At 36.4% G+C, this 27355-nt stretch overlaps 1 protein-coding gene across 4 annotated transcripts; it reads right to left on the reverse strand.

Moving 5' to 3' along the window:
- Positions 1-121: 121 nt before the first annotated feature.
- On the reverse strand, positions 122-27067 carry LOC131159899 (uncharacterized). Of its 4 annotated transcripts, none has more exons than XM_058115119.1 (4): positions 26811-27067; positions 26623-26690; positions 24421-24954; positions 122-711 (listed from the first exon to the last, which is right to left on the reverse strand). In XM_058115119.1, exons 3-4 carry the CDS (start codon positions 24894-24896, stop codon positions 447-449), a joined length of 741 nt encoding a protein of 246 aa, XP_057971102.1. In that variant the 5' UTR covers positions 24897-24954; positions 26623-26690; positions 26811-27067; the 3' UTR covers positions 122-446. The 4 variants fall into 4 exon arrangements, with proteins under 4 accessions (XP_057971102.1, XP_057971101.1, XP_057971103.1 ...); XM_058115118.1 differs by having other exon boundaries at positions 24421-24981; positions 26811-27053; XM_058115120.1 differs by lacking the exon at positions 122-711 and adding an exon at positions 7109-7491 and having other exon boundaries at positions 26811-27053.
- Positions 27068-27355: the final 288 nt, after the last annotated feature.

Raw genomic sequence — 27355 nt, forward strand, 5'->3', positions numbered from 1 at the left:
TTTCCCCTTTCCTCCAACAAAATGCTTGATCCAATATTCAAGTCACCCAACTAACAGGCCACATCCAAACATATCAATATACAAAGATACTGATCACACTAAAAAGACAGCAAATAAGACATGAAGTCAAATAACAGCCTAAATTTAAAGAGTCAATTATATGCACAAATAGTCTGAATTTCAATTGCCAGGGGAGAGGAGAGCTCAAGAAAGGAAGAGAGAGGATTGCATGAATACAAATCGATCTACTTGTATAAATGCAGGATGATGGAAAAGGAAGAAGGTACCTAGAAGATGTACGAAGGCTCCTTGAATATTTACAAAGTACCTGTCTTCCAAGGCATAAGACCGCTCTATCCAATCAAATATATAGCTAAAGCTTAATATTAGAAAATCTGTCAGCTTGATTAACCCCCACCGCAAAAAATGCAGCAAACTCCCGAGCCTTAGGAAGCTTTCTCCTCTTTGATCTCAACTTTAGCTGCACTTGCCTTTTTCGCAGCTCTTCTTTTAGCTTGAATTTGATAGACAAATTCTTTGGCTAAAACATGAAGTTTGGGGGCAACCTTACTTGGTGAGGAGACATTAAGGCCTGCTTTTTTCAAGGCTCGTGCCAAATGTTTTTCACCTATTTGCAAATGAGTGGGACAGATGGCAGGAACAGTCGATTTAAGTATCGGCTTCCCGCAGAGAATGGGACCTGTCTGAGCACTGAAAATGGACAACAAAGCAGACACAGGAGAAGAAAATTACGAACTGCAAATATAGCCACACTCCACAAGACGCTAGCATCTAAAAGGAAAACACAGTAAACTAGAAGATCTTTTTACAACATTTTAGTCATAAAATGACTTGCATGCAATAAGCCACCAGTAGTAATTTCTTTAGGCTACAAATTTCTGGCTGAAAAATTTTAAGAAAACCAACTGCAAGAGCATGACCATAAAATAAAATAAAGCATTAAGGATGGGATGCACATGAGTAGCCAGACAACCTTAGCATCCCAAATGACAAGTAAAATAATAAATAGAGCACACCAGAGGTTGCTCAGAATTGTGTAATTGTGGCTGCAAATTTTTTGAAGGGAAACCAACTGCCGGAATACATCATGACCATAAAATAAAACATTAAGATTTTAATTTGCAGGGTGCCTATTCCTAAGACTAGGATGGTCACAATATAATATTTTGATGGCCAACAAAAGAAGTATTGTCATTATAAAGCAAATGACAATCCAAAAATTTTTATGAATCCATATGGAATAGCCAACAAATGACTTCCCAAATTACAAATTACACCATGGGAATGTCTATTCCTATCATATTCCATGTTGGATAACACAAGCTTTTGCACGAGTGACTTTTAAAAATTAGTAAATTACTGTATCTGTATGTAATTTTTATTATGTTCTTGTCTTATTACATTCTATTCCAAGGATAGACATTCTGAGAACCAACTTAACACACGGATGTGGTGCACATCAGAAGCCATATGACTTAGTATCACATACAACAAGCAAACTATTAAAACAAGGTACAAGCACAGTCTGCTTGGAATGGTGACTCGTGTATACACAAGTACCATCTCTTTTCACTTAACAGCATGCACAACATCTGTCTCACACCAGAATTTTGAAGTTCCTACACCACAAATAACACAAAAATCACATCTAAGGATTCAACCATAACCATAAAACTAAGGGTCCAACTTATTCAAAATTTAGAAGATTGTAAAGCTATGGATGGGATTTAACCATAACCATAAAACTAAGGGTACAACTTATTGAGATTAACTGAATACTCTGATCTCTAAAATCTTCAGAGTCAAGAAATCCCATCCATAGCTTTACAATCTTCTAAATTTTGAAGCTTACTACTTCATTTAGCAAAACTCTCCTCCCCTTAATAATGCTTGTCCTATAGAGGAATTGTCAGACGCAATAGATTTATCTTGTAACACAGAGCAAAAAATAAGCCTGAGCTGCCTAAGAAGTCTCCAACACGTACTGGATGCATGTTGGAGACAACACTAGCCTTCTAAAGAGTAAATGCTTTGAAACGGATGCACATGACAAATTTCATTTCGATTTCCCAAATAACCAACCTCCTTACAACAACACAGCCTGTAAAAGAAGGAAAAGAATATTTGCCTTTGAATAATTTTATTGAATTGGAAGACATAGCTTTATACAAGAAATTTTCTACAATTATACTAGAGATTTCCTACAATCATGCTAATCTATTCTACGTAGTCTAAGTATAAAAAGCAACTAAACAAATATACAATTAATACAATATATTTGTCAATGCATGGCTAGATATTTTGACAATGAATAGGTGATATCATTGACCTTCTCAACACTCCCCCTCAAATTGGAGAGTTAACGTCAAGAACTCCCAACTTGCATGTCATAGTTGAGAAAGCTTCCTTTCCCAATGGCTTGGTAAACACATCCGCAAGCTGGTTTGTTGAAGCAACATGTTTGGTTACAATTGAACCATCTTGTATTTTGTCATGAATAAAATGACAATCCATCTCTATATGTTTGGTTCTATCATGGAAAATGGGACTGATTGCTATATGTAAGGCGGTTGTGTTATCATCATATAACAATGCTAGCTTCAGATGCAATATTCTCAAATATGTCAATAATGAGCGTAGCCAGGATAATTCAATGCATGTACTTGTCATGACTCTATTTGGCTTTTGCTGAGGAGAGAGATATGGTTTTTTGCCCCTTTCTTCGCCAGGAAATAAGAGAAGACCCCAAAAATACACAATAACCCATAGTGGATCTACGATATATTGGACAACCAGCCCAATCTGAATCAGAAAAAGCTTGCAAAGATAAATCATTTTGAGAAGGGAAAACAAAACTTGTCTTGGACTTTTTTTTAAATAACGCAACACACGCAAGGCAGCTTCCATGTGTGGTTTGCATGATGCATGCATGAATCTACTTAACACAGGGACCGAATAGGTGATATCCGGCCGAGTAATAGTCAAATAAATTAGGCGTCCAACAAGTCGCCTATATTGGGAGCTTTATGTTTTGCTCCATAGGAAAGTTCACAGGTTTAGCACCCAAAAATCCACAATCTTTTAAAATCTCCGAAGTACATTTTCGTTGCGAGAATAAAATTCCTTTCTTTGATCGAGAAAATCTATGCCCAAAAAATACTTCAAATCACCCAAATCTTTAATCCGAAAATGACTATGCAGAAATTGTTTGAGAGTTAATATGGCATTGACATCATTACCCGTAATAAGAATGTCATTAACATATATCAACAAAGCTATAAAATATTTGCACTTCCAACATGTGAATAATAAGTAATCTTCTTTGGATTGAACAAATCCAGCAGCTTGGATAGCTGTAAAGAACTTGGAAAACCATTGTCAGGAAGATTACTTTAAGCTATAAAACAAATTGTGATGGCGACACATTAGATTCTCCCCCTAGCGCCAAAGGCCAAGAGGTGGAGACATAGATTTCTTCATGGAGATACCATGAAGAAAAGCATTGTGACATCAAGTTGGTGAAGAGACCAATTTTGGGCAGCTGCTAAAGCCAATAAACAACAAACAGTAATCATTTAAGCAGTGGGAGAAAAAGTGTCATGGTAATTGATGACTGACATATATTAGAATAAATTATCACTTCTTAACTTTAAACTTTGGTCTAGTTTTATTTATTTTTGCCGATTTTAGGCTTCACTGCGGTCATTTAATTTTATCTCAGATTTGAAGAAACGAAAGACCCAAAGTCGTGCGTTGTGGCCGTGTTAAGTGCATCCGACTTGACATGAAACGTAACCGTGTTTGAAGCTGAGCTTGGCTCTTGAGGCATGCGTATGGAGTTATGTTTGAGCAATTTTGGACATTTAAAGATAAATCAAAAAGAAAAATATATAAACATATATATATATATATATATATATATATGTATGTATGTTCTAATTTTGAAAAGTCAAAATTAGTGGCTAACGTGTTTATTCTCTTTTGTTGTGGGGTTATTTTAGAGGAGCAATAAAAGGGGGTCTAGATGCTAGCTTTAAAAGAGAAATAAAAAGGGGGTGTGGGTGCACGTGAAGAGACCCATGCATTTTGTGGGAAAGCTGGGTGAGGCAGAGCTGTATGTAGCCCGCACATGGGTCTCTCCACGTGCACCCACAGCACCCTTTTATTTCTCTTTTAAAGCTAGTATCTAGGCTCCCTTTTATTGCTCCTCTAAAATAACCCCACAGCAAAAGAGAATAAACACCCCAACCACTAATTTTGACTTTTAAATATATATATATATATATATATATATATATATGTTTACATATTTTTCTTTTTGATTTTTCTTTAAATGTCCAAAATTGCTTCAACACAACTCCATACGCATCCCTCACGAGCCCAGGCTCAACTTCAAATACGGTTGCATTCGGATGCACTTAACACAGCCACAACACACAGCTTTGGGTCTTTCGTTTCTTCAAATTTGAGATAAAATTAAATGACCGCAGTGAAGCCTAAAATTGGCAAAACTAAATAAAATTAGACCAAAGTTTATAGTTAAGAAGTGATAATTTATTCTAATATATGCCAGTCATCAAACACCCCCAAACTTAAAACTTTGTTTGTCCTCAAACAAAAGAAAACAAAATAGAAGACTACTATGGACAATATCAACTAGACCCCATAGAAGAGTATCATCACTCACCAAGTCACAATCTGAATTTAGATTTCATCACTAGTATCTTACTCTTTTAACATCAAAGATGGTAGTAAAATCAATCAAAAATTTAGCAATTTGTCAAGCAAGAGTTAAGTGTTTACTTCAACCTAAGGCTAAGACCTTGAGTGTGTGTGTGTTAAAGTCAATTTAACTCCAAACCATCAACAAATTCAGATAACAGTAGAACACTGAAACCAAAAGAATTCTCTCCAAACTTAACCCCATTAGTCCAATTTTCAGAAATCCTCTCCACTAATGTAGTCAAACGCCAAAATCAGAGATCAAAGGGTCTTTAATCAAGGTTGTAATGACAGATCACTGGTTGAGGGCTACGAAAGTAATGAATAAGGAAAATCAAAGCAAACTGGGAAAAATACTTGGTGGGAAAAACAATCAAAGAGATATCCCCAGGATTCAAAACATAACTCTCTCTTGATAATATGCTCATACTGATGACAATATTATTGTAACCAATGAAGTAGTATCAAGTACACCTTTAACAAAATCTGAAGTGATCCATACTTCACTTATTGAGTCTTCTCTCTTTCTTTCTTTTCTTTTCTTTTTCTTTCTCTTTTTTTAGAAGAAAATTTCTCTTTAAATGTAAATTTCCACCAAAGTATTTTCTCAAAATGTAAAGGTAAATTCATGGTTTTGCAAGCTTAGACGGGAATGGTTTATGTAGTTAAGAGAACAAATAAAGGCTTATGTAACATGAGGCTCAAGGGGGTTGACAATGGAAATACACCATGCAATGATGGCATGATAATCAGAACGGCTGGGAAAAGTTTTTTTTGGTTATGACAAAAAATTTGCCCAGATCATTTCTCTAATATTTGGTATCAACTAGGATTTTGCCTCAAGGATCCATCAACGGATTTTAGAGCAAAGCAAGATTGAACTCCTCTGACCCAATCAATTCTACTCATTCTCTTATAAGCAAAATGGAATAGAGAAAAAAAAAAAAAAATGACTCTGCGCGCAATTATGTTCAAGGACAAAGATTTAAACATAAAAGAAACTTTTGAAAATATTTCTCAATCACAAATTTCAGAGTCATAGAGAATTCAATCATGCTCAAATACATGCTTGGTAAGAGAATCCAACGACTCAAGACTTATAAAAAATCATGAGAACAATAAACATAACCAACAATCAAGAAGACCAAATCAATAATCTATACCTTCCAGTTGTGTGTAACCTTTCGCAACCAATCAAGCTTTGAAATGCTCAATAGTACCATCTGAGTGCCGTTTGATTTTATAAATCCAACGACAACCAATAGGTTTCTTACTAGGAGGAAGGGAAGTGAGGGACCAAGTATGGTTGGCTTCTAAAGTAGCCAATTCAAATTGCATTGCTTCTTGCAGTTGAGAGTGAGAAGCTGCTTCGGTATAAGATGTAGGCTCAATATGTTGCCCGACAACAGTTGTAAAAGAGCAATGTTGCGGTGAGTAACAATGATAAGTGACAAAATTGCTAAGGGGATATCGCATACCTTTTTGTGGACCTGATGACAAAGGCGACAAATGGTTGGGAGACATCACTTGGTTGTAGACAAAATCACGTAAAGTCGTGGGAGGGTGACGAGGTTGTTGAGAACGGCGTAAAATTGGTTCATGAGGAGGACTAGCTGGTGATGGCTAATGAGAAACTAGATTTGGTAGTGAGGGTTCTTGGACAGGAGAAACTAGTTCCAGTGGTGAGGAATCGAATACAAAAAGAGGAATCATAGGGGCTGAATTTAGGGAAGCAGATGGAATGGACTCATAAGGAAAAGTAGTTTCATGAAAAACAACATCACGACTAGTGAACATTTAAGGGGTGGCAAGAACATAGAGCTTGTAAGCTTTTTGACCAACTTGATAGCCAAGGAAAATACAACGTTTGGCTCGAGGAGCGAATTTATGCGGAACGTGCACATTAGTAGCATATGCAAGACACCCAAAAACTCGAAGATGAGAATAAGGAAGCTTTCCATAAAGTCGTTCAAAAAGAGTTTGGCGAGAAAGGAGTGGTGTGGGCAAATGATTAATTATATGAACAGCAGTAGAAACACATTCTGCCCAAAAATGTAAAGGAAGGTGGGCTTGACAACGAAAAGCTCGAGCTGTCTCAAGAATGTGGTGGTGCTTGCGCTTTACAACCCCATTTTGTTGAGGAGTATAGACACAAGAATGTTGATAAATGGTCCCCTTTTGTTTAAAGAATTCCCACATAGAGAAGACTTAACCACCATTATCAACTTGAATGTTAGCTATAGAAACATGGAATTGTGTTTGGACAAAAGAGAAAATTGACAAGTAAATGTTGTGTTTCACTTTTGTGATGCATAAAAAATACCCATGTGAATCTAGAATAATCATCCACAATAGTCAAAAATTATTTCGCACCAGAAAGGGAGGCAATTTTATAAGGGCCCCAAATGTCACAATGAATTAATTCAACGGGTCTAACAAACGAAATTGAACTAACAAAAATGGAAGTCGACTTTGTTTTGCAAGTGCACAAACATCACAAGCATTATTAGACTGGAAAGGGAAATTTAACAAAGATTTTGCCATAAAATCTAATCTAGAGGAAGACAAATGCCCCAATCGGCGATGCCACAAAGCGGTGGAGGAGGCAACTTGAGATCTGGGTGAACGGCAAGAAGTGGCTACTGAGGATGGAGCTTGAGGTTTTGGCTTCTCTAATGCTAACACAACCAAGTAATAGAGTCTGTCTCGTTGTTCACCCAAACCAATCGTCGTCCTTGTCATCAAGTCCTGCAAAATACATCAATGAGGGAAAAAGGTTACCGAACAATTGAGATCTATGGTAACTTGACTCACATACATTAATTCCACCTTAATCGATGGCACACCAAGCACATTTTTTAAAGTAACAGTAGAATTCAAAGGTAAATTCCCAATGGATGTAATTGGAGTCTGTTCTCCACTTGGCATAGAAACTAGTGGCAAAAGGGTGTTCTTACTGTTGTTGACAAGCAAATTTGGAGATGAAGTAATGTGGTCTGTTGCACCACTATCGATAATTAATTGATGGAATCGCAACAATGTCTATAAAAAAACTGAGAAAACATCGGCAGCATTAGCTTTAAGATTGGAAGATTGTGTTATCTCTTTTCCCTACATGATAGATAAGATTTTGTGGATTTGCAAATCAAAGAGCCCATTTGTCACCGACAGCACTTACTGCATTTATTGGACCCTCCTTGACATTGTTGACTAAAGACGGATGACTATTGTTGCACTTGAAATGAGTGCTTCCTTGATTGGATCTATTTGATGCGTGTTTAGAGTGTTTTGATGGGTACCCATTCATCGTTACTCACCACAACATCGCTCTTTTATTGCTGCCATCAGTCAAGATATTGAGCCTACATCTTATACCGAAGCAGCTTCTCATTCTCATTGGCAAGAAGCAATGCAATATAAATTGGCCGCTTTAGATGCCAACCACACTTGGTCCTCACTTCCCTTCCTCCTGGTAAGAAGCCTATTGGTTGTCGTTGGCACTATTAAGCATTTCAAAGCTTGTTTGGTTGTGAAAGGTTACACACAACTAGAAGGTATAGATTACCATGACACTTTTTCTCCCACTGCTAAAATGATTATTGTTCGTTGTTTATTGGCTTTAGCAGCTGCCCAAAATTGGTCTCTTCACCAACTTGATGTCAACAATGCTTTTCTTCATGGTGATCTCCATGAAGAAATCTTTGTCTCCACCTCTTGGTCTTTGGCGCTAGGGGGAGAATCTAATGTGTCGCCATCACAAATTGTTATATGGCTTAAAGCAAGCTTCCCAACAACGATTTTCCAAGTTCTTTATAGCTATCCAAGCAACTGGATTTGTTCAATCCAAAGCAGATTACTTATTATTCACATATCGGAAGGACAAATATTTTACAGCTTTGTTGATATATGTTGATGACATTCTTATTACGGGTAATGATGTCAATGACACATTAGCTCTCAAGCAATTTCTATATAGTCATTTTCGGATTAAAGATTTGGATGATTTGAAGTATTTTCTGAGCATAGAAGTTTCTCGATCAAAAAAAGGAATTTCCATCTCACAACAAGGAGCGAACAAAGAGGCAAAAAACCGTATCTCACTCCTCAACAGAAGCCAAATATAAAGTCATAACAAGTACATGCTGTGAGTTATCCTGGCTACGCCCATTATTGACAGATTTGAGAATATTGCATCCGAAGCTAGCATTGTTATATTGTGATAACATAGCCGCCTTACATATAGCAGCCAATCCCATTATCCATGAAAGAACCAAACATATAGAGATGGATTGTCATTTTATTCGTGAAAAAATACAAGATGGTTCAATTGTAACCAAACATGTTGCTTCAACGAACCAACTTGCGGATGTGTTAACCAAGCCATTGGGAAAGGAAGCTTTCTCAACTATGATGCGCAAGTTGGGAGTTCTTGACATTCACTCTCCAACTTGAGGGGGAGTGTTGAGAAGGTCAATGATATCTGGCCTATTCATTGTCAAAATATCCGGCCATTCATTGACAATTATATTGTATTAATTGTATATATTTGTTTAGTTGTTTTTTATACTTAGACTACCTAGAATTGATTAGCTTGATTGTAGGAAATCTCTAGCATGATTGTAGAAAATTTCTTGTATAAAGTTACGTCTTCCAATTCAATAAAATTATTCAAAGGCAAATATTTTTTTCCTTCTTTTACATGGTATCAAAGTAGGGAACGATACCCTAGCTCTCTGCCCTCTTTTCTTTTGCCTTCCTTTTATCGTTGTTTCCCATTATCATGGTGAACGAGCAACCTTCGAATGAAGGCAAGCTTGATGTTGTCAATCCATATTTTCTTCACCATTCCAATCATCCAAGAATGGTGCTTGTTTTCCAAGCCTTTCAATGGCAGCACTTCTTGCTTTATTGGACCCTCCTTGACATTGTTGACTGAAGATTGAAGACTGATGACTATTGTTGCGCTTGAAATGAGTGCTTCCTTGATTGGATTTGTTTGATGCATGTTTAGGGTGTTCTAGTGGGTACCCATTCAGCTTTCAATATGTTTCTCGCACATGATGGTCACGGTCACAATAAGAGCAATGCAAAGGTTTTCGATTAGATGAGTCGAAAGGAGAAGAAGAACCTCGTGTCCATGTCGAACAGCCAAAGCCACTAGTTCAACCTTTCGAACAACCATGGCTGAGTTCTCCGTCATCCCATGTGCAGCCATTAGGCTTTGCTGCTTCTCTTCTTGTACAATGGAAGAGTAAGCCTTAGCAACATCAAGTAGTGGATTCATCAATATAATTTGATCTTAGATTTGCACTGTAGAACTCCCATGAGAAATTGCATCAATCCGCATCTCTTATGGTACGCCGCACAAGAGCAAACGGTGTCATTATAGGATCCTAATTCATCCCATAATTTTTTCAACCTTGTGTAATAAGTTGCAACAATCATCTAATCTTGAGCAAGACAAACAATGTCCCTCTCAATCTGAAAAATACGAAGGGCATTGCTTTGAGAAAAACGATCACGAAGGTCTTCCCATACCTGATGGCCAGTAGTCGAAAAAATGACACTGTCTGCAAGATCCCGTGTGAGTGAATTGAGAATCCAAGAAATGATCATATTGTTGCATCTTTTTCACAAAGCATAGTCGTCTGGTTTGGCTGTGGCAAACGGCATTGTGGTGGTCCCATCTATGAAACCTAACTTGGATTTGGCATACAAAGAAATCTTCATGGCTCTAAACCATGTCGAATAATTATTCCCACCGAGAGGCTTGGAAACAAGCACCATTCCTGGATGATCGAAATGGTGAAAAAAATATGAATTGATAGCATCAAGCTTGCCTTCATTCAAAGTTGTTCTTTCACCATGATAATGGGAAATTACAATAAAGGAAGGCAAAAAGATAGAGAGGAGAGAGCTAGGGTATCATTCCCTACTCTGATACCATGTAAAAGAAGGAAAAAAATATTTGCCTTTGAATAATTTTGTCGAATTGGAAAATGTAGCTTTATATAAGAAATTTTCTACAATCATGCTAGAGATTTCCTACAATCATGCTAATCTATTCTAAATAGTCTAAGTATAAAAAGCAACTAAACAAATATACAATTAATACAAAATATTTATCAATGAACGACCGAATATTTTGACAATGAATAGGCCAGATACCTTGACCTTCTCAACACAACCTACAAGTGTGTCTATGTGAAACTAAAATTAAGAAATTAAAAAAATCATAAAATATGTTAAAACAAACCCTCACATAAACTTTAAGTGTAAGTGATTAATTATAACTAAAATATATGGATTTAAGAGTCAACAAACCCTTATCCCTATTCTTTGGAAATGATCAGCAAGCCCTTAACCCTATTCTTTGAAAATGACCTCCAAATACAGTCAAATCAATCCATCCAACGGTTGGGTCCATCCTATATTGATTCCCTCTAGACAAAAAGAATTGAAGGATCTAGGAAACATCAACAGGAGCACCAATCAAGAGAAGAATCATTTGCTTTATTAAAAAGAAGAAAATGGTTTGTTTTAGTTCCATTCATTGAAGATACCAAGATGCCCTCAATTAATCCCTCTTCCTGTCAATGGAGAAGGTATAGCAATTTTCACGCAACTTTGAAGGTAAACATAAAACAATCATCGACCTTCACATTGGTATTATTCACAGAAGCTACCTCATATGGAACAAGATGCAACTCAACCCACTTATTCAACTTAATGACTTCTTCAAAAACTACCTTTGTACAACCACAATGATCAATAATCAAAGTGCAAAGTTGTTTCAAACAATTAACTTCAGTTTGAAAAATGTTGCCTCTCATCAGAGGTGTACAAGAATTACTGACAAACCTAAAACTAAACCAAAATGGGACTGAACTACGCTTTGGTTCAATTTTTCGATTTCATTCTTAGTTTCAATTGCTAAAATATAATTTTTTTTGGTTTCTGTTTTAGTACTGGTTTCTAAACCAGAACATAACCCTATGTTTGGATAGCCTTTGAATTTGTATTTGTATTATATTTGGATAAGATTTAATACAAAATTGTATTGAAATTTGTCCAAATCCACCCAAATCCAAATCCAAGGTCTGAAATCCATGTACCCAAACTCAACACAAGTGAAAACCCAAAAACAAAGTTAATTAATAATTCAGTTTTATATTAGTTCATATAATATACATGTTAAAAATGATCAGAAGTGCTTTTAAACTAGTTAAAATATTGGTAGAACCATTTATATATTTAAAAATTATTAAATAAATTGGTTTAAAATCGGAAAAAGAAAAAAATCAAGCCGCCTAGAATTAGTTCACAAAATTCTATATATCTTCAGTTCTCCCTTCAAGAAATTAACATAGTTTGGTTTGATTTTCAGTTTGGTCCAAAACTGAACTAAACCAAACCAAACCGCTTTCAGCCCTACTCTCCTTCAATCTTTATCTCCTTCAACCACGTGAGAAGAGAGAATATGTTGAAGCATTAGACGATATTTTTCTCCCACATTGTCATCTTCTGCTTGCTTGAGACTTTTTAGTCTTAACTTCAATCACTTGAATTTCATCATCATCTTCTTTCTCTGCAATTGACATTGCCTGATCTACATAGCCTGTTGCCCAAAACCTTGGCATTTGAAATTCTTAACTACTTCTGGTTCTGGACCTGAGAAGTTAACTCAAAATGCTTTCTATAGAGCAGTAACTTGAAAACCTCCATCACACAGCACAACTGATTTGTCTTGCACAGCAACAATATTCTCAAAGAGAAATGTTGATGAAAACCTACATCAAACAGCTAAGCTGATTTGCCTTGCACAACAGCAATCTTCTCAAATGGAAGTGTTGATGTAGCTCTCGAAGGATTATGCTGCAAATATTCTACCTTGGTGCAGTACAAACAGCCTGACCAACTGTAATTAGATGACAAAGAGTAAGCTCATAGGCAATAGTTGGCTTCAATCATTTCTTTTTTGTGTCAAACGGATGAGCTCTAGATGGACACACTGCAACGATTGACAAATTAGAGAAATATCTATCTTTGTAGCTTGGGAGTGCAAGATTTTAGGATTTGTAATTATGGTCGAAAATAGGACCAAGATTTAGAAGTCAACAAGATAAGGTTTAATTGGGGTTTAATCACACGAATGGCTAAAATAGATGGAGTAGATAATAAGAAGACACAAGTTTTAAGAATCTTCTCGCTTTCAAATCATTAAATTTTAGGTAGGGCTGCAAACAAACCAAACCACTCACGAGCAGCTCAGGAGCTCAGCTCAGTAAGAGCTCCTTCGGGCTCGTTTGTTATCTAAATGATCATTCTCAAGTCTAGTTTTCAGTCTCAATTAATAATCGAGCTAAGCATGAACACAGTTAGGCTCAGCTCGTGAGCAGCTCGATTAAAGGTTCAATTGAACTCATTTATTAAGTTCGAAGTAGGCTCATTAAGAGGCTTGATAATGGTCTTGTTAATAGGGTCAAATGAAGTTTGGAGTGAGCTAAGTGATCATCATAGGTTGGTCAAGCCCAATCCATAGGCTAAGACCCAAGGGCCAAGCCCAACAAGCTGCACATTGCACCTACACAAAACTTAAAGAATCAAACAAATTAAAAAATAATGAGTTGAGCTAAACCGAGCCCAAGCTTGCAAATGAGCTGAGCCCAAGCTTGAGCCCCATCAAATAATTTAGATCCTAAGCCGAGCTTAAGTGTGACTTTCTAAATTTGAATCAAGCAAAGACCAAGCCAGGCCTTTCATCTACTAAGTTGAGCCTAAACATGTTGAAGTAGGGCTCAGCTCGAGCCACTGGACTTGTTCACAGCCCTAAAATTTTTAATTTGGTTTTAAAAGTTCCTAGGAAGTTGAGTCCTAGTGTGATAGGTATGCGTGGAGTCTACAAAAGAGTGGTAGTCATAGATGTTACAGATGCTGACACCCTAGCTAACCACAAGTTCGTATGAATGTTCCAAAAAGTGGATGGTGAAGGTCGTGATGGAGATTGTGGTGTTAATGTAATGAGAAGCAAATGGCAAATGGTGGTTTGGGAGTATGATAGCAAACAAAGGCGAAGGGGCCATTGTGAGATATGGTGCCGGAGGTTGTGGTGGAGGCTCTAAACCTAGTTGTTGCTTTGGTGGGAGCCTAATGAGAGGCTCCAAATCATGGGGGTCAATGGTTTCCTATAGGTCTAGTGAAAGGCAGTGGTGGGAGGTGATTATGAGAGAAGCATAGCAATGGAAGGAAAATGGATGAGGAGAGAGATTTGTTGAGGGTGAGCAGGGTTAAGGAGGTGTGGCGGATGGACGCGATGAGAAACGAGGGTTTGACGATTTTTTTCATTTTGTCTATTTTTCGAGGGAAAATGCGTCAAAAAAATTAATAAAATATGTTGACTGAACCAACAACGGAGCAAATCCTAGTTCGGTCCTCACTAGTTTGATCAAAGCATATTCAAATGCTATTAAGAGCTCAAACAAACAGTCCTCATTCACTGAATATTGGACCATTAAGAGTCTAGCCTCTATCTAAAGACTACTAAGTGCAAGTAAATGCTCCCTAAAAGAGTCTAGTAATCAAAATATGTGTCGGTAAAGGTATGAAATATGCCAGGATATTGGGTAGAAGGATGGGCTAGGGATTAGGCTTGCAAGAAAGAAGGAAGAAGAGGGCTTTCAAGAAATCTACTCACTGAAATCCATATCGCAAAGAGAAAGAATTATGCTGAAAATTTTTAATTCATTCATCTATCAAAGATCAAAATATCACAACCAATGTCACCTAGATCATGAAATGTTTTGGTTAATGTAACGACAGAAGGAACAATATTCATATGGAACATGCTCTAAAATGTGGAACCTTAGGGCCATAATTCTATAAATATAATGCCATGGTGGTGAAAAATTTGTAATCATGATTGTATATTTTGGAGAGGATGTTGAGATGTTTTAAATCTAGAAGAGATTTTCTTTTGTGAAATAGATTAATTGTTGCAAAATTGCACCCTAAGGTTATGCACACCCACAATAAATACGAAAAATAGAGAAAAATAAAAGAGTAGAAAAACAACGAATTTACATGGTTCGGCAATGTGGCTATGTCCACGAAACCCCTGCACAATTTCCACTATCATCAAACAAGCACTACATTAGGGTTTCAACCCTTGGCTACAATATACACATAACCTCGTATGAAAAAACCCAAAATACTCTCACATAATAGCACAATTACATTGCAACCTAACTCAAACATATTATACCATACTGCCAAAGGGGGGGAAGGGACCCCAACACAACCCCATCTGGGCTTAGTTTAAGTAAACAAGAACGTTCCATTTATGGAGGCCTCAAGGATCCGCCCAATTGTAACATGCACCAAGTGGATAACCACTCTAAATATGAGTCATAAATCAACATTAAGAATGACTGAAAATAGAGTTATGCAATAATTTCTCCACTTTAACTAATAAAAAATATGTCTTTGAAAATCCTGAATCAAAATTTTGGAGACTTTTCATTCTAGTGCAAACCCAAGAGATTGAATTTTTTTTAATTGATATGATAAATTTGAAATTTGGGGAGATGGTATCTATGTTAATTTATTATATATGTAATTTTCATTGGCACACCACTTGGTAAACCAGATTTTTGTCCTAGTATGTTATCATAATTTTTATTTTTTTTTAAACAGTACATATTCAGATGTTTAGGATTTGGCAAACAAGATATACTTTTTAGTGTTAAGGGGTTCAATCAAGTTCTAAATTGATTCACAAAATTCAAAGCCTAATTTAGCATTCAGCACTTAGTGCCTAATTTTTCCAAACTCCCCCTAAAGGACTCTTCCCCTACAAATAACCCACAAAAATAATTTCAAAATAAGAAAATTATAACTGTCCTTGAAAGCTAAAAAATTATGACTCTGTCATGTACGATAGGTCTAAGTAGCCCTAGTCCTATGGTTGACCCTCTTTATAGCACACACACAATATCACAATCTATGGGAAGAATTGAATTAACCAAGCATGAACATCACAAACATATTCTAATGATCACAAGTTGTTAAGATTTTGAAAACGCATATGAATTGGTTTAAAAGCCCTTAATTGATCATTTCATTCAAGTAATCAAGTTCAATTTAAAAGATGTTATATTAAAAGTCTTAGATCACAAATCCTAGCATACAAATCAAATATCTCTTAGCACACTACTAGCAAGCATGTTCATGTTGAAAATCTAGGAAGAGTCAAAGAGAATGAACAAGGTTTTCAATCAAGGATTCGGGTAGAGTTTCAAGGGTTACAAGGTACTTTTAGGGGCTGTTTTAGATGGTCACAAACAAGGAATTGAAACAAGCTTACAAAACGTTCGGAATGACAAACACCAAGACACAGGAGTACTCGATCGCACCACGAACAAGCTTGTTGACCCTCAGGAATATTGAGACAATAATGAAGCTTGAGGAAGGTTGTCGTTGTGAGCTGTGAAAGAGAAGTGGGCGTGTAGTGTTGATGATGACGCTGATGTTGTCATGGTCTCTCACAACCCAATCTCCGGGGAGACGGAACTTAGCCTCACACTACTCACAAGGAGAGGAACAAGATTCACAAGTTCAAGCAAAGGCTTCCTTTTCAATTGATAATGCAAAGATCCCTTTTAAAATACATGTGATGGCATATTTATAGCCTTACATGAGCATGCACATGACTTTTTAAGAGATTAAAGAAAATACAAAAGTAAAATAAAAAATTTAAAATATAGGTAATGAGGTTAGTAAGAAATAGTTTATCATAGGAAATAGGTACCTAAGAACTAGAATAATTATGATGGTGAAGTCTAGGAACTTAAAATAAAATAAATGCTTCTAGAAAAATCAAGACTCTTTGACTTTCAAGTTGCCATGCTTCTTGAAAAACCAAGACTCTTTGACTTGCAAGTTGTCATCCTTTTTCCAAGCTAGCTTCCAAGAGAAGTTTCAATTGCTGCAAATAAAGTTCACATCCAATGGTGGACTTTGTGTGGTCGTCCACGTGTCACAATATCCGCGAAAGATAATCAAGGAGCATGTTGATCCCCATCATCTCTCCCCGACCAAAAAGAATTCTCCTCGGAGAATTATGTTGAAAGTACTAAGTATACAACTCTGTGTTGAGACGAAGGACATCATCTTTAAGAATCCAACTGCTTTCTGATAGTGGTCTCCCTTTCCATTTGACCAGAAACTTTTGGTATGTTCTAGCTTGTGTGTTTGTTGTTTTAACGTCCAGAATGTTTTCAATTTGCTCGAATTTCTTTGGTGTGACTAATGGTGCTTGCAAAAGTAAATTTGGCTTTTCTGGTCCAATTGGAGTTAAGATTGAAGATGAGTTTTATTAGCCTAGTCTGAAAAGAGATGTTGCTAGGATTGTTCACAATGCCATACTTGTCAGACAGTGAAGGGTAGGAAACAGAACTCATGATTGTATACCCCTTTGCCTATGCCACACATCTCATGGCAAGATATCAGTATGGACTTTGAGTTAGGTCTCCCCAAGACTACTAGAGGAAATGATTTAGTGTTTGTTTTGGTGGACAAATTTTCAAAAATTTCACAATTTATTCCATGCAATAAAACACATATTGCCACTATAATTTTTAGGGAAGTAGTGAGACTTCATGGTCTTCCCAAAACCATTGTTTCTGATAGGGATGTGAAGTTTGTGAGTTACTTCTGGAAAACCTTATGGGCATTACTAGGTACCAAGCTCAAATTTTCTAGTGCATATCACCCACAGACTAATGGGCAAACTGAAGTGGTAAATAGGAGCCTTGGGGACCTATTGAGATGTTTGGTAGGTGAGAACATCACAACTTGGGATTTATGCCTTCCTATGGCCGAGTTTGCATTCAATAGTTCATTGAATAGGACCACAGGACTTAGCCCATTTCAAGTTGTCAGAGGATATAATCCTAGGAAGCCTGTAGATCTCATTCCATTAACACCTAATTCTAAAGTGAGCGAGCAGGCTGATACATTTGCAAAGCACACACATGATCTACACTCTCATATAAGAATGAAAATTAATTTAAGCAATGAGCATTATAAATCTATTGTTGATGTACATCGCAGGTTGCAGGAATTTTGAGAAGGTTATATGATTATGGTTTGAATTCGCTCCGAACGGATTCCTTCAAGAAAGCTAAGAAAACTTCATGCCAAAAAGATGGGACCATTCAAAGTTCTCAAGAAAATAAGCTCTAATGCTTATATGTTAGATATTCTTGATGATTTTGGTATAAGCAATATATTTAATGTTGAAGATATTACGCCCTTTCTGGAACCTAATTCTTTTGTAGAACCTAACCCTACTAACCCAGTAGATGAACCTACTCCATTCATAACTCCAGTTGCACCAGAAAAGCCAAATTTACCTTTGCCACCACCATTAGTCCCACCAAAGAAACTCGAGCAAATTGAAGACATTTTGGACCTTAAAACAACAAAAACATGAGCTGGAACGTACCAAAAGTTTCTGGTCAAATGGAAAGGGAAACCATTATTAGAAAGCAGTTGGATTCTTAACGATGATGTTCTTCGTCTCAACCCGGAGCTATATATTGAGTACTTTTGAAATAATTCTCCAAAGGAGAATTCTTTTCGATCGGGGAGAGATGATGGGGATCAACATGCACCTTGAGCATCATTCACGGATATTGTGACACTTGGATGACCACCCGAAGTCCACTATTGGATGTTAACTTTATTTGCAACAATTGAAGCTTCTCTTGGAAGCTAGCTTGGAAAGAGGATGACAACTTGCAAGTCATTAAGTCTTGATTTTTCAAGAAGCATTTATTTCATTTTAAGTTCCTAGACTCCACTATCATAATTATTCTAGTTCCTAGGCACCTATTTCCTATGACAAACTATTTCCTAGGAACCTCATTGCATATGTTTTAAATGTTTTATTTTACTTTTATATTTTCTTTAATCTCTTAAGAAGCCATGTGCAAGTCATGTGCATGCTCATGTAAGGCTATAAATATGTCATCACTTGTATTGTAAAAGGGATCTTTGCATTATCAATTGAAAAGAAAGTCTTTACTTGAACTTGTGAATCTTGTTCCTCTCCTTGTGAGTAAGTAGTGTGAGGCTATGTTCCATCTCCCCGGAGATTGGGTGGTGAGAGACCACGACAACATCAACGTCATCATCAACACTACACGCTCACTTCTCTTTCACAGTTCACAGCCACAACCTTCCTCAAGCTTCATTCTTGTCTTAAGATTCCTAAGAGTCAACAAGCTTGTTCGTGGTGCGATCAAGTACTCGTGTGTCTTGGTGTTTGTCATTCCGAACCTTTTGGTAAGATCTTTTCAATTCCTTGTTTGTGGCCATCTAAAACAGCCCCTAAAAGTACCTTATACGCCATGAAACTCTACCTGAATCCTTGATTGAAAACCTTGTTCATTCTCTTTGACTCTTCCTAGATTTTCAACATGAACATGCTTGCTACTACTGTGCTTAAGGATATTTGATTTGTATGCTAAGACTTGTGATCTAAGACTTCTAATATAACATCTTTTAAAGTGAACTTGATTACTTGAATGAAATGATCAACTAAGGGCTTTTAAACCAAATCATATACATTTTCAAAATCCAACAACTTGTGATCATTAGAATATGTTTGTTATGTTCATGATTGGTTAATTGAATTCTTCCCATAGATTGTGAATGATATTGTGAGTGTGCTACAAAGAGGGCCAACTGTTGGATTGGGGCTACTTAGAACCGTCCTACATCACTCTGTCCCTATGATCTGCTGCTCCAAAAATGCCAAACATCAATACAGAAGTACAGTATAGTCAGAAGTACTATACAGTCTTTAAACTTGCTTTTCACTGATCCTTTTATCGCCTTCATAATTCTCCCCTGGTTGCAAAAAAAAAATCTCATCCTTGAGTTTTAAGAGTAAAGCACCATCTGCCATGATTTGCATCTTCAATTTTAGATAATTAGATCTTTATAGTATTTGATAGTCTTCACATATATTCTTAACTTTGCTAGAACATCAAAATTCAATGGTTGAAAACTCCCACTCTTTATGTTGATATGTTTCATGACTGATAAGATTAGAAATTTCCATCTTGACACTACATCTGTTAGAATTTGTTTCCCCATAGTTTGGCCTTACTGGAACATGAGCAACCCCTCATCCCCTTGATTGTTGTTGCTGGCATACCTTGCTGAATTTTTAATGCTGCAAAATCAATTGAATAACCAGTCCATTATTTGGATTCTTTAATGTTCTCTATTACTCCTCTTACCTCTTGAGGGCAAATAAGCTCACCATCTAAAACATCAGCACTAATAGATCCAAAATCAAGTCCAATTTTTTTAATTGCCATCTTGATTGAAATGTTGAATTTCATGAGATAACTTCAAGGTATGTCAAGATGATGATGATTATGATCAAATAGCCACTTGATTTGCATTTGCATCATGTTCTTTTCACAGCCACATTCCATGCAATCCTTCTTTTGATTAGCACATTCAAGATCTATTATTGGAGAAACATGCAGCCATTCTTCCTTAAAGGTGTTTCGCTCTTCCACTATCAGATTTAGTTGTTCACCTGGCTGGCTTTAGTCTTGCATACCATTCTGCTATCTTTTCTGATCATTCTATTCAGACTTGGTTGGCAGGTAACTTCAAATATGTAAATTCTACACAAAAACTGTGTGCATAATCTCAGAAGATTACAGAATTTAGCACCAGCCATCAGTAGAACTTTCGAATTCAATGATTCAATTTCAATTCATTCTTAAACCAAGCCACGGTAATCGTTTTATTTTCAACTACTCCACACCTCATAGTGAAATATTACTATTTCTAAGCAATATCGAGAACAGGCATAGTACCACATATAAGCAAAATAATCTAATTAAAAAGCTTTTGAGTTTCATATTCGCTTCAAGCTGCTACGTATTCAGTTTCTTATAACATATTCATTTATGCACACAGGATCTCTTACCTATGAAAACATCAAGGAGCAACTAAAGCTTTAATACCAAACTGCCACATGACAGATTAGGAAAAGATATGTTTCCATGCCTAAGAAGTGGTTGGGTCAGGGAGCATGTGGGATTTTGCTATTTTAAATTTTGGCAAGTATCCCAGGGCTTAAAAGTCGACTAAGGATAGATTTAATTGGGGTTTAACGATAAGGTCTAGAATTGAAATAACATAGAGCTGGAAATTCTGGTGGAAAGAATGAACTAAGAGGATTAGAATTTTATGATGGCAAAGCGAAAACATTCTAGGGTTTTAGGGCAGCAGAAGGATGGAATAGTGATTAGGGCTGTATGGAGAAGGAAAAAGAGAAGTTCATATGCTGTGAACAGTGTACAAAGTCCTTGGAAGAAGAAGAAGAAGGAGGATAGAAACTCCGAAATCCATCTAAGGTTTGTGAGAATACACAAGGCCAAGATAAAACAATATGTTCAAAAATTCTTATTCAACACCTATCAAAAATATAAAAATTCTTGTTCATTCATCTATCAAAAATCAAAAGATTACAGCCCTTCAATAGACTCCACAGTCCACACTTACCAATTCTACCAAGATTCATCTTGCTTGGAAAACAAAAGAAACTTCTAAACCAACCCTTAACTTCCAAGCATATAATTTGACAACTAGAATCACTAAAAGACTCTTCAAAATTACCCTCTGCATATACTATCAAAATAAATATAAAATTAAAAAAAATTACAACTCTGCCCTTAAGACCTAGAAATGAAACAAACTGTTTGTGAATAAATCTGTGGCTCAGCTCGGTAAAACACATTTGAGCTTATCCATTTGCATAAATAAGCAATTCCCAAACCAACTTTTAAGGCCCATCTAACAAGCTGAGCCTGAACCATTCCGAGCTAGGGGATTGTTTAAGCTTGTCCATAGTTCACTTACATGCTCGTTTTGGGCTTGTTTTTAAGCTTGGATTAGGACCCTTTGGGGGCTTACTGGTGTGATCATTTTTAAAGGCTCAGAGGCGGCGAAAATGATGTCGACTCACAGAACACTTAATCTTAGAATCCTTTGGTCTTCATCTTTCACTCTTTTCCCCATTTTCCTAATTCTCAAGTCAACAAACCTACAACTAACTCTGCAGTTCTAGTACCAAGAGCTGACAGACAAATTCCATGCTCATTGACCCCCAACAGTTTCTATTGCTGATAGGGCAAAAGGATGTCAACATGGTGGCATTACCACAACATCCTATGTTTCTGTACATAAATTTATCAAATAAGCCTGGTTTAAATTAAAACAAACTAAAGCTAGGTAACAAGCTCCAGCTCGGCTCAAACATGTTTAATGACTTAATGAAACAAGCTTGAAAAATTATGCTCAAGCGCAGTTTAAGCTTGGCTTGAGCTTGAACTTGGTTAAAATTTTCATGAAGAAACATGAGCAGATGAAGATCAACTCAGCTCCTTTGCGGCCGTAAGATCTGCTGCTCCAAAAACACCAAACAGCAATACCAAAAATAAAGTGGTCTTTAAACTTGCTTTTCCTTGATCATTTTATAAAACAATCATGTTAGTTGGTAGGGGTACAGATACATCGCACTCCTCATCTCATCCTAGACTCGGGTCAACATATATTTTCCTTCTAAAGATCTGTTCTTCTTTAATCCACCAAGTTGTAGTTGTACCCTTCAATTTAGATTCGGCCACTTTGGGTCACTTTAATGTTAGACCACCACCAAAAACAGTCCTCCAAAAAACCATCAAATCCATCAGGATCATCACTGTTAAAATCAAAATTTTTTTTAATTTAGCTCCCCTGTTTGAATAATCATTTGAGTCTTCTTACCTATCAAAACTGCAACAACTGGATTAACTTCCTGTTTGGTAGAATTATGAATTGGTCTCTTGCCCTCAAGCTGCAACTTGAGTTGTTAACCTATTCAAATTTCAAAGCATTAGCAATGTTCTACAAAGCATGTGCCTCCCTACTGGATAACAATTCAACATTTGCATATAACTCAAAATTAATCGCCATGTTGCTGGACCTTTTTCCTTCTGTCTGCTTTATTTTTAGTTTTATTTTATTTTTATGAGCTCAATTTGAGAATAGATTCTCTGGAAAAAAGGATGAAAGGATTGGAGAGGAACCAAGACAAATTTCGTGGGGAAACATTCAAGTCTTGAAGGTTTTCTTTTTTGCCAACAATCTTACAATACCAAGAGATATTTCTACTCCTTCAAAAACTCTTAAGATTTCTTTCCCTTCAAGTAATCCCAAAAATAATTGTTAAAGAAAACAGATCTGTGCTGCTAAACAATAGGATGGTTTGCAACTTAGTAGAGATGCATTGTACTTGGGATTGAATATTTTAATCCAAAATCTAATCAATATTTAATCATTTAACCTGTTTAGCCCCTAGACTTCTTCCAATTTGATTGGCAAATAACCAAACATATCCTCTTCCATCAGGAGTCATGACAGCTACAGCCATTCAACCTGATCCATTGCCATCCCTATCTAGATGCACACTAGGACACTTCCTAAAGAAAAGAATTTAATGTTCTGAGAACAAGTCTCACATTTTCCTTGTACAAGATGAATGCAAATACTAGCAAATGTATGTTATTTCCCTAAGATAGGAACATACATTTTCAATATTGGTCCTCCTTGAAACATCTTGTTTATGTGATTTTCTCATGCAATTACCAGCAAATGCAACTTGTTTCCATGATATATAGGAACATCCATTTTCTCCATTGGTCCTTCTTCCAGCATATTGTTTATGTGATTTTCTCATGCATCTTTCTTTTTACCCATAAGTTTCAAATTAATTTGTCATGGGGCTTTTTGCAATCTCACAAGCACTAATCTTTCATGTACTCCAAAAGAGTGCTGCTTATGTAATTCTCCAGGCTTTTTGGTCTACTGAAGCCAGAAAGAATCAGCCAAACTATCAGAGCATCAGTTAACACATCAAGAATTACCCATCTTAGCATCCAATACTCACTAGATGCTTCCATTTTTTTGGCCACTGAAGGATAAATTATCAAAAAATTTAAAAACAAAATCCTTTCCGTCTGCACACTTCTTTGATGTTAACTTACATGCATAATCTTTGAATCTAGCTTGTCACGAGAAGTGTTGCTAAAGAACAGTGTCGCTTTTGAATTCAGTAAATCAAACAACTCCTATTTCTTAGTGTCTTAGTCAAAAAACAAATCATATACTTTTCTTGAGGAATTATTAAAATTATTTGGTAATCAATGAAGAGTGCAATTTGAAAGCTATTCTCTTTTCTAGAGCTGAATATTCTCAGAGACAGCAACCATCCAACAAAAGGAACCAATCTACCAAGCACATTACACTGAGAAAATTAGCATTGGCAAAAGAAGCTAAAGAATTTGTATAGACACAAATCCACTAGAATGAATTCCTTATTCATAGGATTCAAGGACTAAAATTCTGCACTCCACATTCATTCCCACCCTCCAAAAATAAGAGTCAAACAATTAAGCCACCCAATTAAGCAACCACACTACAAAATCTATAATAAGACAACAAAATGTGCGCACATACATACTCTGTGTGTGTCTGTATTACATACATGATGTTAACCAAAAAAAGTAAAAAATAAATAAAAAGAAAAGGTAAGATGGGAATCCAAACCTCTTAACCACATAGGAGCAGCCCTTGTAGAGCTTCTGCTTGGAGTCCGATAGTATATGCGAATGACAGAAGCGTGCCAAAGCCATAGCCTTCGTCTTGCATCCGGCCACAGCGCACTTCCTCACCCCTTCATCTGGCCCTGACCCTAATTTCCCATTCTCTCCATTCACTTCCATAATGTCCGTACAATTCGCATTGAAACTGCCATTCTTATTCTCGTCCTCTTTGAAGGCGCTCTTGCCATATTCCCAGTAGTATTCCTTGTACCTGGCCCTGAGTTCCTCCATTAGCAGCCAGTAAAGAATCTTGTAGATCCGCAAAAGCTGCTTCACTCGGCGGGACCGCCGGGTCAACACCTCCCGGCGAGTCAGGAACTCAGAATTGGAGAGGGCCTTGTCCTGCTCTGAGCCATCAATAGTCATTTGAGCCTCAGCTAGAGGTGAGAACGGAGCCTGAGATGAGGTGGGATCAGCCATTGCAATTGGTTTCTGAGTCGCCAACGATTAGGGTTTTGACTTTTGGATCTGGGTAGACCTGACAAAGCAGATCAGGTCGGATAATCTACGGCGGATAAGGCGGATTATCGGATGAAGAAATCATAATCCATATTCAACTCGTTTAAGTGGCGGATTAGGCAGTTTCGAGTTAGATAATTCATGGCGGATGAGCGGATAATCCTCCATTCTCAAATGTAATTTTAATAATAATTTATTTTGCGTCATAATAATTTAAGTTGCATACGACAACTTGCGATTAGTTTGTGTATTAACTTTTCCAGTAACTATATCAATCATTCAAACGTTTATACTAATTAATAACTCCTGATTCATGTAAGTAAAACTGTAAGCATTAAAACAGAATAAATTAGTCCAAATCTAACTCAAAATAGAAATTCAAACCTTGTGAGTCTCTCTAAAATCTAAACATTACAGCTATTTTTAAAGCATGCGAGTTTCTTTAAACACAACTATTTTCAAATCGTGGGAATCTCTCAAAATAGACATTCCCAATTTTTCATATTAAAAATAGGATATTATCATTCTCTATTCAATGTTATGATGCATTCTTATTTACATCACTATGATAACATCTTTTAATTTTTTTAAACTACAAATTCTTATATTATGATTTTATATCCTTAAAATAGACATTACTTGAATGAAAGGTAACCTTAATTCTTAAAAACTATCTCATTATCTCTTGCTCTATCAATAAAGTTGCAAAGCAATGCTCAAATTACATAACTCAAATTGCATTGACTTTTTTTTTTTTTAAATTCACAACAATTAAAATCATAAGTTCGAAATTCATACTCTTAAACACGATTGAATGTTCTCCCAACATATTTTCTTTTTTTCAAATAAGTTGTAGAATGTGGTTCTTTTTTTTTTAACTCCCGTTGAATAAAGGGCAAGGCTCAATTGTAATAGAAGAAAGCAGAGTTATAAGTGACTTAAAAGAGTTGTACCAATTGAAAATATTGTTATGTTCAATATATTAAATAATAATAATTGAAAAAGTAGATGGTTTCTATGAAAATAAAATATAATAATAAGAAAATAAATTTTTTTCATTGTATTTTCTCTCTATATTAATACTATTCAAAATAAAGATTACTCAAATAAGATTAAAAACTAACATAAAATTTAAAATGAGAAATTTGTTCAAAATTTTTTTGTATATTCCTCAAATTTCTCCGTGATTAAATACAAAAAAGTAGAACCTCTCATATTTTCTTTCATTTTTAATATTTTTTTCGTAGTTCAATATAGAACCATAGCATACAGCTAATTCCTCTTCTACACAGTTTCACAACCAAACATAAAAGAAGTAAAATCTTTTGACTTTTCCTTTTTTTTTTTTTTGTCCAAATATTTTCCAATTTCAAAACAAAATTTTACTATTTTTTTTACAATAACTTAACTCTAAACACACGTTTGGAACCATAAGGATTGGATGTCAGATTTATATTTTTAGTGTGAAATTATATTGAATACCATCTAAGTACAAAGCTCGAAATCAACAACCTCAAATACAACTTAAGACAAATTTTTTATGGGCTGATTGGCATTATTGTCAAAAATTACAGAAAAAAAACCAAAAAAAAAAATTTAAAAATAAGAATCAAAAAATCAAACCCAACAAACGACTCAGAAGTCAGAACTTAGAAGACAAATTTCCCCAAAAGAGAGAGAGTTGAACCTCGTTCCGTGGTTCGTGAAGCTGAAGCAACGAGCGAGTGATGGGCCGCAGTCGGCGAAAGTGAAACCCTAAACGAAAGTGAATGAGAAGTGAGAACGCAGAGAATGAGAGAAGAATCAGAAGATTCAGATTTCAGACTGTAGAGTGCTGTCTGTGCAGTGTAGTGTGTACACAGAGTAAGAGTGTACACTGTAACGGCGAGCGACTCGAGCGAGAGAGCGATGGGCGAACAGCGAACTGACGAAGGTACGGCAACACCGCGAGGCGAGGGTTGTCACAGACTCACAAAGGTCCGCGAGCGAGCGATGGGCGGCAATCGACGACGGCGACGAAAAATGAAAGTATGAAACCCTAAACGAAAGTGAATGGGAACTGGGAAGTGAGAATGCAGAGAATGAGAGAAGAATCAAAAGATTCAGATGAGTGAGACGTGGTCACGTGAGTACTGTGTGCTGTCTGTGGCCTGTGCTGAGAATCTGGGCCAGGAGGTGTGGGCCGCGTGGCGTGGGCACCGTGCAGTTGGCAGTGAATTGGCCGTGGGTCAGTGGGTTGGGGAGCTGTTGGGCTTTATGGGTTAACCATTAAAGAGCCTTTAAATGAGTTGGCGGATATTCGTCGTATAAATCGACCCGACCCGAAGGCAGATATAAAATGAAAAACTATATTGAACTCATTTAATAAACAGCTCTATTATAACCAATAAAATAGATCGAATTCAATTTAAATTAACGAA

Source organism: Malania oleifera, chromosome 7 (assembly GCF_029873635.1).
Source record: "Malania oleifera isolate guangnan ecotype guangnan chromosome 7, ASM2987363v1, whole genome shotgun sequence".
NCBI classification, from domain to species: domain Eukaryota; kingdom Viridiplantae; phylum Streptophyta; class Magnoliopsida; order Santalales; family Ximeniaceae; genus Malania; species Malania oleifera.